The 19,841-nt window shown below is 42.7% G+C and overlaps 1 protein-coding gene across 8 annotated transcripts in view; it reads right to left on the bottom strand.

Annotated features, from left to right (window-relative positions):
- SV2B (synaptic vesicle glycoprotein 2B) overlaps positions 1 to 19,841 on the bottom strand; it is a 266,204-nt gene that overhangs the window by 95,438 nt on the left and 150,925 nt on the right. For 4 of the 8 annotated variants that reach the window (XM_081550463.1, XM_081550464.1, XM_081550461.1 and 1 more), the window contains one exon: positions 3,419 to 4,203. In XM_081550463.1, coding sequence (XP_081406589.1) covers positions 3,419 to 3,869 — 451 coding nt within the window. In that variant the 5' untranslated portion in view covers positions 3,870 to 4,203. Of the gene's footprint in view, positions 1 to 3,418; positions 4,204 to 4,674; positions 4,837 to 19,841 lie in introns of those variants that run through there. The other 4 variants (XM_081550465.1, XM_081550466.1, XM_081550462.1 and 1 more) reach the window with 2 other exon arrangements.

Here is a 19,841-nt window from a genome sequence, read left to right as displayed (position 1 = left end):
CTAAGACTTGGAGGAGGCAGGGTCCTCTTGGCTGTGGGGTCCAGGCTGTTCCGTGATCTCAGTGCAACTGTGCTAAGTTGCTTCAGTCATATCTGACTCTTTGCAACCCCATGGAGTGTAGCCCACCAGGCTCCTCTGTTCATGGGATTTCCCAGGCAAGAATACTGGAGTTGGTTGCCGTTTCCTTCTCCAGGGGATATTTCCAGCCCAGGGATCAAACTCGTGTCTCCTGAGTCTCCTGCATTGGCAGGCAGGTTCTTTACCACTGAGCTACCAGGGAACTGCAACTCACTATAAATGCTGCAGGGAGACTGTAATAATACAAAGTAACAAGAATTAACAGTAGTTTAGTGGGCATGGAGCTTACCAGCTTTATCACATATAATCCTCTCAACAGATATATCATTACCCTATTCGAAAACTGATCATTAAAGAAGTGATGACTTGCCCAACATCACTTGCCAAGGAAGATAAATGACAAAGCCAGTTGCCAAAACCTTGTTGACGGACACCAGTGTCCACACTGGCAGCATTCCCCACACCATGCTACCTCTCTGCTGGAAGCAATTCGTGGTGTTCAGGTACCCTATAGGGAGCCTGACGACTGGAGCGAAGTCTGCCTCGTGGCATGACCTCCTTCCTAAAGACCAGGCATGAAAGAAAGGCTGTATGGTGGAGCAGAATGAGCATAGACCCTAAAAGACCTGGGTTGAAATTCCAGCTCCAGCAATTAATTACTACGTGCCATCGAATACAGCTCACTGAGTCTGTTTCCTGACGTGTACAAATGGGATAAAAAAGCCTATAAGCACCATGATGACTATGAAGCTGACATGAGAAAATGCATGGAGAAGCCAGCTTCATGAGGCTCTCCAGTCACCCACCTCCTTGGATCCATTCAGGGGGCCCCACAAGTGCATTTGGGAGCCTATCTCTGCCCAGGGGTCTGCCTGCCCCTCTTGGGCTGAGTTATAGCATCTTCATCGTGAACACTGACAGCAAAACTTCACAAATGTGGGTTCTCCAGATTGGGACTGTGTTCCCTCAATTCCCAGCATTTGCCCTGAGACCCAGCTATTAATGAGGTTGTTGGGTACCAGGGTAGTAGAGAGACCAAGAGGGCATGAAATCATTACTGACATGCCAATTTGGACTAATAGGAATCCAGGGTTTCAGTCAAGAATACCACAAAACAAAATAATGGTCTTGGAAATGTTTAGATCAACAGGCAACAGTTTCGTTTGGTCAGGGGGTTGGGATTCATTTTGTTTTTGCTGTTTTAAAAAAGTCTATTGAAACCTGAAGAGACAGCAGAATTTTGTTGATAAAAATAATAATAATTTTTTATTATTTAAAAAAAAAAAACTCTGGGTCACATCTTGCTTCTTGAGTCATTTCTTTTGTTTGTATGTACTTTGTCTCTTTTGGTTCCCTGATAGCCATACCTGACAGAGATCTCATAATTTTAAAGGTCCCCTTAACTTTAATTAAACAGGAATAAATAAAAACCGTGTGTGTGTGTGTGTGGTTTATTTCACTTAGTGTAACTCGTTTCATCCATGTTGTAGCTTGTGTTAGAATTTACTTCTTCTTTAAGGCTGATTTTTTTTAGATTTATATTCATTAAGGATATTGGCCTATATGCTTCTTTTTTTAAAATTTTATTGAAGTATAGCTGATTTACAATGTTGTGTAAATTTCTTCTATTCAGCAAAATGATTCAGATATATAGGTCTCTCTATACATAGATAGGTATTTTTTCATATTATTTTCCATTATACTTTATCACAGAATATTTAATATAGTTCCCTGTATGACCTTACTGTGTATCCATCCTATATATAACAGTTTGTCTCTGCTAATCTGAGACTCCCATTCCTTCCCACCCATACCCCCACTTGCCTTTGGCAACCACAAATCTATTTACTACATCTGTGAGTCTATAAAGCCATTTTTAAAAGCCTCCAGGGACAATTCTTTATGCAGATGTTTTCTCCATTTTATATCCTAGTCTAATTTATTGTGGCTGTAAATCAGGGGCCAATGAACTATAATGCACAGGCTAACTTCAGCCTGCTACATTTTTTCTAAATAAAGTTTTATTGGAACACAGTTGTGCCCATTTGTTTACATGTTGTCTGGCTTCTTTTGTGCTAGAGGCAGAGTTGAGTAGTGGTGACAGAGACCATCTAGACCTGTAGATAAATGTTTGTCAATCCCTGCTCTAAAGCAGGCAGTGGGACCAGCATCGCACACAATGTTTGAAAGCACACATCCCTACCATAATCAAATAACTCTCTGTTTGTTAATGCCTGTTTGTCCTACTTTATATAAGTTCTTTGAGAGGCAAGGACAACATCTACTTTGTTCAATATTTTTTCTCCAGGGCTGGAGCAGAAAGACTAAAACATGGTACACAAGCAAGAAATATCTGTTGAATGAATGAACTAAATTGCTGGATGGATTTTGAGTTCTTGAGGGTCATAACTATTAAAGTGTCTCGGTCTTGAGTAAGAACCCGACTCACAGTAAGTTCTCTGAAACTGTACGTTTGCTAAAGAATCAATTGTACAGACTGTGAATTTAGAGACTGGATATGTTTTGTAGGACATTTAATGACCAAGACAAGCCCTTGTCTACATTTTGATGAATCTCTTCTATGCCACAGTATTTATGCCCACACTCTCTCTAACTTCACAAAACTCTCTGTGCCTCAAGCCCTGATATCTGAAGTCTGGCTCTGATGGTGCTAGTCTCATCAAGGATTTGCCAAGCTCTCGTCTTCCATCCCACGGACTCCATCTGTGCTTCACAGGGCGGCTCCCGACAGCCTGCAGGGGCTCTGCGGGTGGCTCAGCCCAGCATTTATCGCCAAGACACATGGGCATTCAGCCCACTAACACTTATATACAAGAGAAACCAGGAGAGGATGTAATGGATTCTGGAAAGTCACAGAGAGGAGGACTGAGTGGAAGACACACACACACACAAAACGAATTTGTTATTTGGATATGGAAGATGATTTAATATGAAGAAGAGAGAAATCAGACTCTCAGGGAGGAGGAAAAGGAAGTATAACCTTTAAAATTTGTGAATCCCTATATTGTATGCCTGTAACTTATGTAATATTGTACATCAGCCATACTTCAATTTAAAAAAAGAAAAAAAAGACTTGGAAAAAAGAACTAAAGTCTTGAGAGTCGGAGAGTTCTCAGTAGGAACCTAAGCTCCAATATCTATCAGCTTTGTAAACCTGTGCCTATTAATTTCCCTGAGATAAAAATACCTTCATGACAAAATGGATGTAAAATAATGATAGTGCTGCAAGGACATAGGGTAGATTTAAGATGCCTACCGCTCTTTCCTGCTTCAGATTTTCACACCACAAAGAGAATGAGCTCTGAAAATTTCTACTTACCAAGCATTCCTTTCTTGGAACTAGAGAGACACATGTCCTTCTCGGCACTGGGCAGGGCAAAACTCACCACGAACACTTCCACCCCGTCAGCCATCAGGGCCAAACCCAAGACAAAAAAGAGGGTCCACTGGAAGCGTCCATGGCCACACTCTTCGATGATGGTCTCGTACTGGTGCGCCAGCTGCTCCTCGTCTTCCATCCGCTCGGCCAGCAGGTCTGCCTGGCCCCGAAGACCATCTGCCCTGGAGGGCGCCATCTTGGCCTGCTTGGCCTTGACGTCATCTGGGTGAGGGATGCCCTGGTACTCGCCTTCATAGATCTCGTCTTCCTCGTCGTGGCCTTCCGTAACGTCGCTCTGTGCGTCCTCCTCTGGATTGGACTCATTGCCACGATAGTAGCCATCACTGGGGGCATAGCCCTCATAGTTGTCCTGATATTTGTAGTCATCCATTCCTCGGTTCTGGAACTGCCTGCTTGCCTCTTGAGCTATATTCCTTTCACTGTGATAGCGGTTTGGGCTGTTTCAATAACCATCATCCATGCTAGGTACAGAGGTTTAAATGTAGACTTCTTGGGTGAAAGTGATACCCTTTGTCTTTTGCATTCAGTGGCTATTAGAAGTCTTTAGAAAATTTCAAAGTCTGGCCTGGTCTCCTTCAGCAGTCCAAAGGTGTTGTGTTGAACGTTGATTAGAAATGAGTCCAGCTGTTCTCCTTGACAAGGAGTCCACAGGACTTGGCAGCTTGCTGACTGGCCTGGTTTGTTCTGCTACTGAAGGTTATGCTCTGGAGTGAAAGAAAGAAAAGACTGTTATGAAATGTAGAAATTCTGGCAAATTACTCTCAGAATTGAACAAATATATTTATTAGTGCCAAGGCTTCATGTGTAAGGTGGAGGACATCTTGATTAGACGTCAGATTCATATCAAATGAATGAGCCTCAAATCAGTGAGAAAGAACAGTGGTCAGAGAGCCCTTGGAAGCATTGGTTAACCCATAAAAGGGGTCAAGTCTTATATTAATACAAGAATGAAACATAAAGCAGGCAAGAGGTTTTTCAATACAAGATGATTTTGTGTTATGGATTTTCTGTTAGAATTAATCAAACTTTTGGCAACAGAGCAGGTTTATTACAGCTCAGCTTTTGTTATGAGAAGACCAGCTTTTCTAACTGTCAAGAAGTGTCTGTGCAATTTTATACCTAGAAATGTATGGCTAAGAAATATCTAGGACCATTTTTCCCAAGGCTCAGCTTACTTTTGATACTCAGCATTGTGGTTCCAGGGCTACTCTGATGTCCTTGCACTTGCTTCAAATAGGTAAGAACAGTTGCTGGCTTGTGTCTGAAATTCGATCCTGCCACGTAGTGGCTGTGTGATCATGCCCATGTTTCTGAGCCTCGATTTTCTCATCTGTAAACTGGAGATAATCATTGTACTTAACTCATGAGGTTGTGCATAAAGTGCTCAGGATAGTGTCAGACTCGCTTGGTAAGCACTTTTTAAGCCTTTTTTAAACCTTTTATTTTACACTGGAGTATAGCCGATTAACAATATTATGATAATTTCAGGTGGACAGGAAAGGGTCTCATCCATACACACAAATGCATCCATTCTCCCCCAAACTCCACTCCTATCCAGGCTGCCTCAGAACACTGAGCAGGTTTCCCTATGCTAGACAGTAGGACTTTGTTGGTTGTCCATTTCTAACAGAGCAACACTATTCAAACCTTGATATTATTTTGCTCTTTTTTCTTCCTAGCTCCAGTTCTGGGAACCAGGACCCAGGATTCTCAGACCCAAGACGTTACCTCGTTTCCCAGTTCCAATCACTGGGTCCGTCTGTTAATTTCCATGCCCAGCAGTGAAATATTATTGCATGCATGTACACATGCTCCATCGCTCAGTTATGCCTGACTCTTTGCAACCCCATGGACTGTAGCCCGCCAGGCTCCTCTACCCATGGAATTCTCAAGACAACAATACTGGAGTGGGTAACCATTTCCTTCTCCAGGGTATCTTCTCAACCCAGGGATGGAACCGGGTCTCCCACAGTGCAGGCAGATTCTTTACCATTTGAGTCACCAGGGAAGCCCAGCAGACCCTGTCCTAATCACGTCGCTATAACCCCAGTGCTCACTAGGTCTGGAACCACCATTTAACGATGTCCCCTGGGCACCAGAAACTGTGCTAAATGTACCACATCCTTTATCCCTAATTCCTACAATGATCAGAAAGAGAAGAAAACTGTGTCTGTATCTTTATCTTACAGATAAATAAATTTGTATTAGACCATGCCAGACTGAACCATGTCAAATTAATATTCTGAATCTGTTTTCATTATATCTGTTTAGGACCACAGGAGGAATATAAATCACATGTAAACAGCATGAGAGCTTAGCAGAGTGCTATAAAAAATGGAGAGAGGATGCCAACTGCCTGAGATCTGGTGTGCTATTTTCATCCTGGGGGTTCTGCAAAAAATGTCATGAACCAAAAATGATAGATATGCAATTCCAAAAGCACTTGTGTGGGAAGTACCATTCAGGGCAAAGGTCCTGGGACTCACTTTGTGGAAAGAAGCAGCTCTTTGTCAAAACGAATTCCGCTCATCACATCCAGTTAAATGAACCACTGTGAATGTCAGGTGTCATGGAGTCGGAAAGACTTGCTGTCAAGTTTGTGGGTTTTTTCTTTCATTGAGAAATGTCAACTCACTTTTTCAGCAAAGTATTTTCTAGAGAATACAATAATTAATCATTTTCTCTGTTATGGGTTGAGACGGGAAAAAATGGTATACTGAAACCCTAACTTCCAGAACCTCATAATATGACCTTTTTAGGAACTACATCCGGAGAAGGCAATGGCACCCCACTCCAGTACTCTTGCCTGGAAAATCCCATGGATGGAGGAGCCTGGTAGGCTGCAGTCCATGGGGTCGCTAAGAGTCGGACACGACTGAGTGACTTCACTTTCACTTTTCCCTTTCATGCACTGGAGAAGGAAATGGCAACCCACTCCAGTATTCTTGACTGGAGAATCCCAGGGACAGCGGAGCCTGGTGGGCTGCCGTCTATGGGGTCGCACAGAGTCGGACACGACTGAAACGACTTAGCAGCAGCAGCAGCAGGAACTGCATCGTTACAGAGGTAATCAAGTTAAAATCAGGTCATTAGGGTGGCCGCTAATCCAAGATGACTGGTGACCTTATAAAAGGGGGAAATCTAGATATGGAGACAGACGCATAGAGAAGATGCTGCAGAGACACAGGAAGGGTACCACTGACAAGACAGGGGATGCCTGAGGCCACCAGAAGGAAGGAGAAAGACATAGCTCACAGCCCTCAGAAGGAATCAACCCCCCTCATCAGGACTGATCAAAACCAACACCTTGATTTTGGATTTCTAGACTTTGGCACTTTGAAACCATCAACTTCTTTGTTTAAGCCATTCAATTTATAGTACTTTGTTATGGCAACACTAGGAAATACATACATTCCAAAACATTAGCAAGTCTAGTGTTTATCAGCTAAACAACAATAATAAAACAATCAGAAGAGCAGCTACTAAGATAAGCATGTTACCAGCATTATCTCATTATCCTCACAGCCAATAAAGAAGCAGTGCGAGTCTCTCCATCTCACAGATGAAGACACTGAGGGCTTAGAGGATTCAAGAATGTGCCCAAAGTAACCCAGAGAATCAGTATCAGGGATTGGATTTGAAGTCAGCCTCCAAGAGCATGTTAGGGATGACACGCCATGGAAGAAACTGGGAGTCCAAGGGGCCAAGTCAAGGTCACACATGGAGTTGCCTGCAGAGCTAGGATTGACACTGAGCTTCTGATTCCCAGGTTCAAGATGGTTTGCCCATTCTCAACAAACATTCCCCAGGATCCTTGGTGCTTAAGGCAGTGCATTAGGTATGACATGACTTGATCCCCACTCTCAAGAGGTCTACCCCTCTTGAGACAGTCAGACAACACAAAGCATCATGCATCATAAAAATGACAATCTTGATTATCAATAACACTATCTTTCATTTATTGGATGCTTTGTGGCTTTGACCCAGGTACAGTGTTAAGTTTTGTAGTATCTTCCAACCAGGGCAAGAACCCTATGAAGCAGGGGCTGTTTTTACACTCAGTTTACGATAAATAAGGCTGAGGCTGAAGAGGTTGGACAGATGACCAGTGTCCCACGTTGTAGTTCTCTCAAGGGATTCAGAGAAGGGAGGGATCACCATAGGCTGAGTTCTGCTGAAATAGCATCCTAGAGGTTAGGGGACTTCCAAGGGCAGGCAAGCACTCAGAGAAGCAAACAACAGAGAGGAGGGCACTGCAGGCTGGAGGACAGGGAGAGGCAAAGGCACAGAGTTAGGTATGGCTTCACTTGTTTTGGCAGCAATGAAGCATCTGCCCACAGCAGAGGATCCAAAATGGGGCAATCACAGGAGATAGACTGAGGAGGTAAATAGCAACCAGTCTGAATGCCCTGCTCAGGGACTGGCAATTATCCTTTGAGCAAAAGGAGCCTTGAATGTGATTGTTGAAGTGAGTAAGAGTGGTGTGTCATGTAGAGCGGGGATCTGGAAAGATGTTCCTGGTGGGGATGCAAGTCCTAATTTTTAAGTGAAAACCCAGAGACAACGAAACCAGGTAGAAGTCTTCGTGTGCGTGTGTGTGTGTGTGTGTGTGTGTGTGTGTGTGTGTGTGAATAGCCGAGAGGTCACGTTAGGCCTGGGCAAAGGAAGTGGCCTTGAGACAGGAAGAGAAGGACAAACACAGGGAGACAATCACTGGAGAACAAGTGATGTATTTTCTGGCTGGTGAGAAGGAACAGCAAGGGCAACTGGGATGATGATGACTCTAGGGAGGCAAATTCTGGACTGGAAATCCTACAACTGCTGTGCAGTTAAGACAAGCAAAAATCTTCTTTCAGGCTGATCCCCCTTTTTGGAAGGTGAAGTGAAAGTCACTCACTCAGTCGTGTCTGACTCTTTGTGACCCCATGAACTATACAGTCCATGGAATTCTCCCAGCCAGAATGCTGGAGTGGGTAGCCTTTCCCTTCTCCAGGGGATCTTCCCAACCCAGGGATCAAACTCAGGTCTCCCACACTGCAGTCAGATTTTTTACCAGCTGAGCCACCAAGAAGGTGGTAGGATATGTACCAGGCTTCCCAGGTGGCACTAGTGGTAAAGAACACACCTACCAATGCAGGAGACATAAGAGACACAGGTTCGATCCCTGGGTTGGGAAGATCCCCTGGAAAAGGAAATGGCAGTCCACTCCAGTATTCTTACCCAGGAAATCCCATGGACAGAGGAGCCTGGTGGGCTACAATCCCTAGGGTCTCACAGAGTCAAACACAACAGAAGCGGCTTAGCAAGCATGCATGCAGGATATATAGCAGAGTGGTTCAAGAACACAGCCTGAGTGTCAAGGCTCCAGGTTCAGATCCTGACTCTGCCATCCTGTCACCTGTGTGCAAGCTACTGGTCACTCTGTGCCTCAGTTTACGCATCTGTAAAGTGGCCGCAATACTAGTACCCACACTGGGGATTTGAGAAGATAATTCATGAAGACTGCTTAGCACAGTGCCTGGCACAGATGTGATCAACATGAATTTGATTTTTTATTATCATTATTGTTGTTATTATGAGTATTATCTGAGCACTGATAAGGAAAATGTAGCCAGGATCTCAGCTTGAGCTTTGCTGAGCTCCACTTGAGATCTGAGGCCCATCTGGACTGGACTGGGGAACCAAGTACAGAGAAAAACAAACTGACATTTAGTTATTCAAGAAAACCATTGCTTCTCAAAAACGGCCCAGCACAAATCTCTTAAGCATCCTCCTTTAACTCTTACATTCTATTAACCTCTGGATCTATGCCACCTGATTCAAAATCATCGTGTGGTAAACACTTGTTCGTAATTAAATATCACAGAGAACAAAGCTAAAAATAATATTACAATTAAATGATGTAATGCTTCCCAAAATGTGTTCTGCAGAGCATTAGGCCTTTTAATATGCTCATTTAAGGGGAAAAAAGAATTTCAAGAGAAAATAAGTTTAAGAAACACTGTGTATACTCTATTCACCATTTTCTTTCAGAGACTAGTAATTCACATGGCTATGTTAAAAGCTGTGAGAAGACCTGCATAAAAATCCATTTCACACCACAATGAGCTACCACCACACACACATCAGAATTGCTCTAATCAACAGACAAATGATAGCAAGCATTAGCTTGTATCTGATGAAGTAGAATTAGAATCCTCATACATTGCTGGTAGGAATGAAAAATGATTCAGCCACTTTGGAAAACACTTTGGCAGTTTCTTAAAATGTTCAACATGTGCTTACCAAACAACCTGTCTATTCCATCCTAAGACTCTACCTGAGAGAAGTTAAGACATGATGCCCACAAAAAGGCTAATACATGAATGTTAAAAACAACATAATTTATAATAACCCCAAACTGGGAACAATACAAATGTCCATCAGCTAATGAGAGATGAACAAAAGGTAGTCTACTGATGCAACGGAATAATAACCAGAATGAAAAAAAGGAAAACACTATTGGCACATATTACAACACGGAGGAACCTCAGAAACGTTACATCAACTAGAAGAAAGCAAACACAAAGGGCCATGTAGTATGTGACTCCATTATATGAAATCTCCAGAATAGGCAAATTTCACTTCTGTTCAGTTGCTCAGTCCAACTCTTTGCGACCCCATGGACTGCAGCACGCAAGTCTTCCCTGTCCATCACCAACTCCTGGAGCTGACTCAAACGCATGTACATCGAGTCGGTGATGCCATCCAACCATCTCATCCTCTGTCATCACCTTCTTCTCCAGTCTTCAATCTTTCCCAACACCAGGGGCTTTTCCAATGAGTCAGTTCTTCGAATCAGGTGGCCAAGGTATTGAAGTTTCAGCTTCAACATCAGTCCTTCCAATGAATATTCAGGACTGATTTCCTTTAGAATTGACTGGGTGGATCTCGTTACAGTCCAAGGGACTCTCAAGAGTCTTCTCCAACACCACAGTTCAAAAGCATCAATTCTTCAGCACTCAGCTTTCTTTATAGTCCAACTCTCACATCCACACATGACCACTGGAAAAACCATAACCTTGACTAGACAGACCTTGGTTGGCAATGTAAAGTTTCTGCTTTTTAATATGCTGTCTAGGTTGGTCATAACTTTCCTTCCAAGGACCAAGTGTCTTTTAATTTCATGGCTTCAGTCACCATCTGCAGTGACTTTGGAGCTCAAGAAAACAAAGCTTGCCATTGTTTCCCCATCTATTTGTCATGAAGTGATGGGACCAGATGCCATGATCTTAGTTTTCTGAATGTTGAGTTTTAAGCCAGCTTTTTCACTCTCCTCTTTCACTTTCATCAAGAGGCTCTTTAGTTCTTCTTCACTTTCTGCCATAAGGGTGGTGTCATCTGCATATCTGAGGTTATTGATATTTATCCTGGCAATCTTGATTCCAGCTTGTGCTTCATCCAGTCCAGCTTGTGCTTCATCCAGTCCAGCATTTCACATGATGTACTCTGCATATAAGTTAAATAAGCAGGGTGACAATATAAGCCTTGAAGTACTCCTTTCCCGATTTGGAACCAGTCTGCTCTTCCATGTCCAGTTTTAACTGTTGCTTCTTGACCTGCATACAGATTTCTCAAGGAGGCAGGCCAGGTGGTCTGGTATTCCCATCTCTTTAAGAATTTTCCACACTTTGTTGTGATCCACACAGTCAAAGAGTTTGGCATAGTCAATAAAGCAGAAGTAGATGTTTTTTCTGGAACTCTCTTGCTTTTTCAATGATCCAGAGGATGTTGGCAATTTAATCTCTGGTTTCTCTGCCTTTTCTAAATCCAGCTTGAACATCTGGAAGTTCACAGTTCATGTACTGTTGAAATCTGGCCTGGAAAATTTTGGGCATTACTTTGCTAGCGTGTGAGATGAGTGCAATTGTGCGGTAGTTTGAGCATTCTTTGGCATTGCCTTTCTTTGGGATTGGGATTAAAACTGACCTTTTCCAGTCCTGTGGCCACTGCTGAGTTTTCCAAATTTCTGGCATATTGAATGCAGCACTTTCACAGCATCATCTTTTAGGATTTGAAAGAGCTCAACTGGAATTTCATCACCTTCACTAGCTTTTTTGTAGTGATGCTTCCTAAGGCCCACTTGACTTTGCATTCCAGGATGTCTGGCTCTAGGTGCGTGATCACACCATCGTGATTATCTGGGTCATGAAGATCTTTTTTGTACAGTTCTTCTATGTATTTTTGCCACCTCTTCTTAATATCTTCTGCTTCTGTTAGGTCCATACCATTTCTGTCCTTTATTGTGCCCATCTTTGCCTGAAATGTTGCTTGGTATCTCTAATTTTCTTGAGGAGATCTCTAGTCTTTCCCATTCTATTGTTTTCCTCTATTTCTTTTCATTGATCATGGAGGAAGGCTTTCTTATATCTCCTTGCTATTCTTTGGAATTCTGCATTCTCTTTCCTTTTCTCCTTTGCCTTTAGCTTTCTTCTTTTCTCAGCTATTTGTAAGGCCTCCTCAGGCAACCATTTTGCCTTTTTGCATTTCTCTTTCTTGGGGATGGTCTTGATCACTTCCTCCTATACAATGTCATGAACCTCCATCCATAGTTCTTCAGGCACTCTGTCTATCAGATCTAGTCCCTTAAATCTATTTCTCACTTCCACTGTATAATCATAAGGGATTTGATTTAGGTCACACCTGAATGGTCTAGTGGTTTTCCATACTTTCTTCAATCTAAGTCTGAATTTGGCAATAAGGAGTTCATGATCTGAGCCACAGTCAGCTCCCGGTATTGTCTTTGCTGACTGTATAGAGCTTCTCCATCTTTGACTGCAAAGAATAGAATCAATCTGATTTCGGTTTTGACACCTGATGATGTCTATGTGTAGGGTCTTCTCTTGTGTTGTTGGAAGAGGGTCTTTGCTATGACCAGTGCATTCTCTTGGCAAAACTCTGTTAGCCTTTGACCTGCTTCGTTTTGTAATCCAAGACCAAATTTGCCTGTCACTTCTGGTATCTCTTGACTTTCTACTTTTGCATTCCAGTCCCTTATAATGAGGAGGACATCTTTTTTGGGTGTTAGTTCTAGAAGGTCTTGTAGGTCTTCATAGAACTGTTCGACTTCAGCTTCTTCAGCATTACTGGTCAGGGCATAGACTTGGATTACTGTGATACATAATGGTTTGCCTTGGAAACGAACAGAGATCATTCTGTCATTTTTGAGATTGCCTCTAAATACTGCATTTCGGACTCTTTTGTTGACTATGATGGCTACTCCATTTCTTCTAAGGGATTCTTTCCCACAGTAGTAGATATAATGGTCATCTGAGTTAAATTCACCCATTCCAGTCCATTTTAGTTCACTGATTCCTAAAATATCAGTGTTTACTCTTGCCATCTCTTGTTTGACCACTTCCAATTTGCCTTGATTCATGGACCTAACATTCCAGGTTCCTATGCAATATTACTCTTTACAGCATCGTACTTGACTTCCATCAAGTCATATCCACAACTGAGTGTTGTTTTTGCTTTGGCTCCATCCTTTCATTCTTTCTGGAGTTATTTCTCCACTGATCTCCAGTAGCATACTGGCAAATTTATAGAGACAGAAAGCAGATAAGTGGTTGCCTGGGGCCAGAGGTGGGAGAGGGGAGTGACTATAAGTAAATTTGAGGAAAGTTGAGTGTTGGGAATGTTCTAAAACTGGATTATAGTGATGGCTGTTGCACAACTCTATAAATTTACTAAAAATCATTTACTCTAATGAGTGGATTTTACATCATGTATATTTTAATAATAAATGATATATTAAATATAATAAATTAGTTGCTCAGTCATGTCTGACTCTTTGAAACCCCATTAACTGTAGCCTGCCAGGCTCCTCTGTCCTCTTGCCTCCTCTCTAGGCAAGAATATTGGACTGAGTAACCATTCCCTTCTCCAGGGGATCTTCCCAACCCAGAGACCAAATCTGGGTCTCCTGCATTGCAGATAACTTCTTTACCATCTGAGCCACTAGGGAAGCCCTATTATGTTATACAATTTTATAATGTATATTATATAATAAAGCTGCAATTCTCTCCCTTTTTCTTCCTTCCAAAATCTATTTAACACAACTTAATTGATTGAAACCGTGTTTCCCATGATTATGGACCTCTTTTTTCTTGGAACCCATATTAACACTTATGGAATATAGGCTCTTCTAAGGGGGCTTCTCAGGTGGCTTGGTGGTAAAGAATCCACTTGTTCATGCAGAAGAGGTAGATTCAATCCCTGGGTTAGGAAATGGCAACTTGCTCCAGTTTTGTTGCCTGGAAAATCTTATAGTTAGAGGAGTCTGTCAAACTACACTCCATGGGGTCGCAAAGAGTTGGACACAACTGAGCAACTGAACATGCCTACAGACTCTTCTAAATAGTGAAGCACTGATTTTGTACTTAGAACCTAAGCTTTATTCATCTTAGGATTTTGTCATGTATTGAAAGACCATTTGGCAGGTATCCCAGAATCTATCTGCATGCAGGACCCATTAGAAGTAAGAATTAGCAAAAATAGCCTGGTTGTAGCCCAATGGGCCACAACCACAATATTCCAAGATTTTCTACCAACTTCAATCGAATCATATGTGGTACATTAAAAGCCCAGACTGTAGCTACTTGGGTGCAAACAATAATAGACAGTGTCCCCTTAGCAAAGATACCAGTAGACTCAGACGACCCCTGGGAAACTGAGCACACTTTTTGGCCTCTTTAGCAGGAGTCAGTAGCAGTGCCCTTCAGCTGATATTGGCCTTCACCCCAAAGACTCAGAGCAGAAGAACATGGCAGATAACCTCCGCTTAGAAAGACTAGTGTACCAACATAGAAGATGGTGTGGGTACTCCTGAAACTATTTGGCAGGAATTAAGGGGGGACTGAGGCAAAGAGGGGTAAAGCCTGAGAAAAATGTTATTTAGAACCTTAGTGTAATTCTGTCTTACATGAACAAGAGATAGGAAGGTCAGCAAACTCAGTTCAGTTCAGTCGCTCAGTCGTACACAGATGAGCACTAATGAGATAGTCAATGTGTCGATTAGCTTTGCATACACGTCTTACTTCTCTTCCCATCCTAATTGTACAGGTCATGCCAATAATGAGTCCAAAGAGAAGGCAGGGGGATTCAGTACAAAATACTGTCAGTTGTTTAAGAGAAAGACCATTGGACCCTCGGATACAGGATGTGAACTATAGTCTTATGCTTGCCAGCAAGTCATGGTGGGAACCTGGGTGAGGCATTCAGATCCATGTGTCTAAATGACAGGCTGCCTTGTCATATATACATTATATATATGTATATGTATATTATACTGTAATTGTTCGTGTATTTCAACCAAGAGATTGTGAGCAATTCTAGGATAGATAAACACTGCTACTGCTGCTGCTAAGTCGCTTCAGTCATGTCTGACTCTGTACGACCCCATAGACAGCAGCCCACCAGGCTCTGCCGTCCCTGGGATTCTCCAGGCAAGAACACTGGAGTGGGTTGTCATTTCCTTCTCCAATGCATGAAAGAGAAAAGTGAAAGTGAAGTCGCTCAGTCGTGCCTGACTCTTAGCGACCCCATCGACTGCAGCCTACCAGGCTCCTCCGTCCATGGGATTTTCCAGGCAAGAGTACTGGAGTGGGTTGCCATTGCCTTCTCCAGATAAACACTGGATTTTACTAACTTCTTCATCTCCAGCACCAATTACAGAGTCTGCAGAAGGTCCTTGAAAATATTTGCTTAATAAAGAAGGTTAACAGTTACTCAGTGCCTTAGAGGATTAGAGAGATCACAGGTTACATATCTGCTCATGTGCTCAGTCGGCTCCAATTCTTTGTGACCCCATGGACTATAGCCCGCAAGGCTCCTCTGTCTGTGGAATTTACCAGGCAAGAATACTAGAGTGGTTGCCATTTCCTAATCCAGAGGATCTGCTCAACCCAGGGATCGAAACTGCATCTCTCACATCTCCTGCATTGGCAGGCAGGTTCTTTACCACTAGCACTGCCCTGGAAGCCCTAACTCAGTGCCTACCTGAAGGCAAATCAAAAATGGGCCACGGGCCACAATTCCCCTGCCCTTGCTATAAATAGACCAGCTGGTTTACCTTTATCAAAGAAAAGTCTGATCAGTTGACATCCTGAAGATGCTACCTTTTATAAGGAGTCATTTACTCTCTTACTTCCCTACTGGCCTTTTATTGACACCAAGGTCTCAGTTGAGATGGCAGTGGTTCTAAGGACGATTTGAGTTATTTGTTATGAACTATAGAAGATAAAATATGTTTTAACCACCTGCGATGCTTCCTGAAACACACTGCTTGATGTTTCTGTAGTAGGTTATATCTTCTATGAGCAGAAAATACCAAGACTTAATTTGGCTTGTATTGGAAGATGTTTTCTCTGCGGTTTCCAACAATCACTGTCCCACTTAAAACAGAATGAGCTCATTAGTGTGATATTAAAAGTACTTCTCTCCTCTTAGCTGAATCATCCTGCTATTCTATTGTGTTAAAACAGAAAGTGAGTTTCCAAGGTGTGAGAAATGATTATTAAGTAAGAATCAAACCACGTGATATTTTTAGTTAGAGGGAAATCACAAATATTTTAAAGTACTATCAAATCTTCTAGAGTAATGTCAGCCTTAATTTGACTGTTAAGAGGTTCTTCATTTTAAATACAAAAGCAAAATAACAATTTGTGGAGAAGTGTGTTAATCCAAGCATTATTTAGAACATCAAGCCTGGAAAACAACCCCTGTATATTAAAGAACAACATGGGCTATGTGGTTCAGTGGCAAAGAATACGCCTGCCAATGCAGGAGACATGGGTTCTATCCCTGGGTTGGGAAGATCTCCTGGAGGAAGAGATGGCAACCAATTCCAATATTCTTGCCTGGGAAATTCCATGAACAGAGGAGTCTGCTGGGCCACAATCCAAGGGTTTGCAAAGAGTTGGAAGTGACTTAGCAATTAAACAACAACAAAATAAACGTTGGCATACTTATACAGTTAAATATTATGGTGATATAAAAATTATAGGCTTTGAAGAATTTATTAAGAAAAAATGATCACACTATAATAGTAGATGATCGCACTGTAATCGTAGTTGAATACTAGATAAACCATATATTTAAATCACTATGCCAATAGTTTCCATAACATTATATGTTGTAAATATTGTTTCTATTATACAAATGTATTACTATCTGGTGGGATGGTCCGTTAGGATGTTAATGTTGACCTGCCTGCTTGCGCTCCATCGCTAAGTAGTGTCCAAGTCTCTGTGACCCCATGGACTGTAGCCCGCCAGGCTCCTCTGTCCATGGGATTTTCCAGGCAATAATATCGGAGTGGGTTGCCATTTCCTCCTCCAGGGGATCTTCCCAACCCAGGGAATGAACCTGTGTCTCTGTGTCTCCTGCATTGGCAGGTGGATTCTTTACCCCTGAGCAACCTGGGAAGCCCAATCAATGTTGACCTAGTGAATCCCTGAACTGTTAATTTTCTCTTTCTCAGATAAGAAAGTCTTCCTCATTGATCAATGCAAAGAAATAGAGGAACACAATAGAATGGGAAAGACTAGCGATCTCTTCAAGAAAGTTAGAGATACCAAGGGAACATTTCATGCAAAGATAGGCTTGATAAAGGACAGAAATGGTACGGACCTACCAGAAGCAGAAAATATTAAGAAGGGGTGGCAAGAATACACAGAACTATACAAAAAAGATCTTCATGACCCAGATAACCATGATGGTGTGATCACTGGACTAGAGCCAGACATCCTAGAATGTGAAGTCAAGTGGGCCATAGGAAGCATCACTACAAAAAAAGCTAGTGGAGGTGATGGAATTCCAGTTGAGCTCTTTCAACTCCTAAAAGATGATGCTGTGAAAGTGCTGCACTCAATATGTTAGCAAATTTGGAAAACTCAGCAGTGGCCACAGGACAGGTAAAAGTCAGTTTTCACTCCAATCCCAAAGAAAGGCAATGCCAAAGAATGTTCAAACTACTGCACAATTGCACTCATCTCATACGCTAGCAAAGTAATGCCCAAAATTCTCCAAGCCAGGCTTCAAAAGTACGTAAACCGTGAACTTCCAGATATTCAAGCTGGATTTGGAAAAGGCAGAGAAACCAGAGATTAAATTGCCAACATCTGTTGGATCATTGAAAAAGCAAGAGAGTTTCAAAAAAACATCTATTTCTGCTTTATTGACTATGCCAAACCCTTTGACTGTGTGGATCACAACAAAGTGTGGAAAATTCTCCAAGAGATAGGAATACCGGACCACCTGGCCTGTCTCCTGAGAAATCTGTATGCAGGTCAAGAAGCAACAGTTAGAATTGGACAAGGAAGAGCAGACTGGCTCCAAATAGGGAAAGGAGTACGTCAAGGCTTATACTGTTACCCTCTTATTTAACTTATATGCAGAGTACATCATGTGAAATGCTGGACTGGATGAAGCACAAGCTGGAATCAAGATTGCCAGGAGAAATATCAAGAACCTCAGATATGCAGATGACACCACACTTATGGCAGAAAGTGAAGAAGAACTAAAGAGCCTCTTGATGAAAGTGAGAGAGGAGAGTGAAAAAGTTGGCTTAAAACTCAACATTCAGAAAACTAAGATCATGGCATCTGGTCCCATCACTTCATGACAAATAGATAGGGAAACAATGGAAACAATGACAGGCTTTATTTTCTTGGGCTCCAAAATCACTGCAGATGGTGACTGAAGCCATGAAATTAAAAGACGCTTGGTCCTTGGACGGAAAGTTATGACCAACCTAGACAGCATATTAAAAAGCAGAGACATTACTTTGTCAACAAAGGTCTGTCTAGTCAAAGCTATGGTTTTTCCAGTATTCATGTGTGGATGTGAGAGTTGGACTATAAAGAAAGCTGAGCGCTGAAGAATTGATGCTTTTGAACTGTGGTGTTGGAGAAGACTTTTGAGAGTCCCTTGGACTGCAAGGAGATCCAATCAGTCCATCCTAAAGGAAATCAGTCTTGAATAATCATTGGAAGGACTGATATTGAAGCTGAAACTTCAATACCTTGGCCACCTGATTCGAAGAACTGACTCATTGGAAAAGCCCCTGGTGTTGGGAAAGATTGAAGGCAGGAGAAGAAGGGGACGGCAGAGGATGAGATGGTTGGATGGCATCACCGACTCGATGGACATGAGTTTGAGTAAGCTCCAGGAGTTGGTGATAGACCAAGAAGCCTGGCGTGCTGCAGTCCATGGGGTTGCAAAGAGTTGGACACGACTGGGCGACTGAACTGAACTGCTCCTCTGTGTTCTAAGGCCAAATTAGGGTTTTTCACAGGGTACCCCTCAAACCACCTCCAGGAGAGTCACTAGGTGCCAAGTAAATACAGACTCTTCGATCCTATTCCAAACCTTTTGACACAGAAGGAGGACAGAAATCTGTTTTATTAGCAAGCTCTCCAGGTAGTTCTTGTGATGACTCAAAGTCAGGAACCTTTGGCTGATGCTCTTCTTACCCCAGGAATTGGTTAACAATTTGTTTGAGATTCAAGGGCAAATTCAAAGAAGGCCTCAGCCAAGTCTTCAGACAATTAGTTCCTTCCAGGAGCTAAACTAGAAGCTCCTGGAAGAAGGAGAGGGCAAGAGGAGCTGGTGCTTTGACTTGTAGGGGAGGTACCCAAGCCCTGAGAGAGGGGCACTCACAGAGAAGGAGCCTGCCCCTCAGAGACGACAGAGCCCTGCCCATCTGGCAGGCAGCACTGTGAATGAAGGATAGGCTATGGGTGCCCATGGAGGCTATTAACCCTGCACCCCAGGATCAGCAAAAATGGTCTCATGCAGTAAAAAAAAAAAAAATCAAGAACTGTTGGATGGTGCCACTGTATCCATCCAAACTAGAACTGCCCAGCAGATCACAGAAAACCTGTTCCCATAGGCAACACTGGGCAGCAGAAAGGACCAGGAGAATCTCTGTGGCTGCAGCCATGGACCAATAACCAGGCATTCGCACAATTTGGGGGGCCCTTAAGTAGTCCCTGGTGACTCAGATGGTAAAGAATCTGCCCACAATGCAGGAGACTGGGTTCCATCCCTGGGTCTAGAAGATCCCCTGGAGAAGGGAATGGCTATCCACTCCAGTAATCTTCCCTGGAGAATTTCAGGGCAGAGGAGCCTGGCAAGCTACATACAGTCCATGGAGTGGCAAAGAGTTGGACACGACTGAGCAACTAACATACACACACTTAAGTAGTTCAGTGGAGTGAGGAAGGGAGCCCTAACAAAGACTGATCATCGTCATCTTACCAACCCTACTGTAATTTGAGTAAGAAAAACATTTTTAAAG

This window comes from Giraffa tippelskirchi, chromosome 12 (genome assembly GCF_054371585.1).
Source record: "Giraffa tippelskirchi isolate mGirTip1 chromosome 12, T2T-mGirTip1v1.2.pri, whole genome shotgun sequence".
Lineage (NCBI taxonomy): Eukaryota > Metazoa > Chordata > Mammalia > Artiodactyla > Giraffidae > Giraffa > Giraffa tippelskirchi.
Note: the sequence above shows the minus strand (reverse complement) of the source record. Positions and strands in the feature narration are given on the sequence as shown.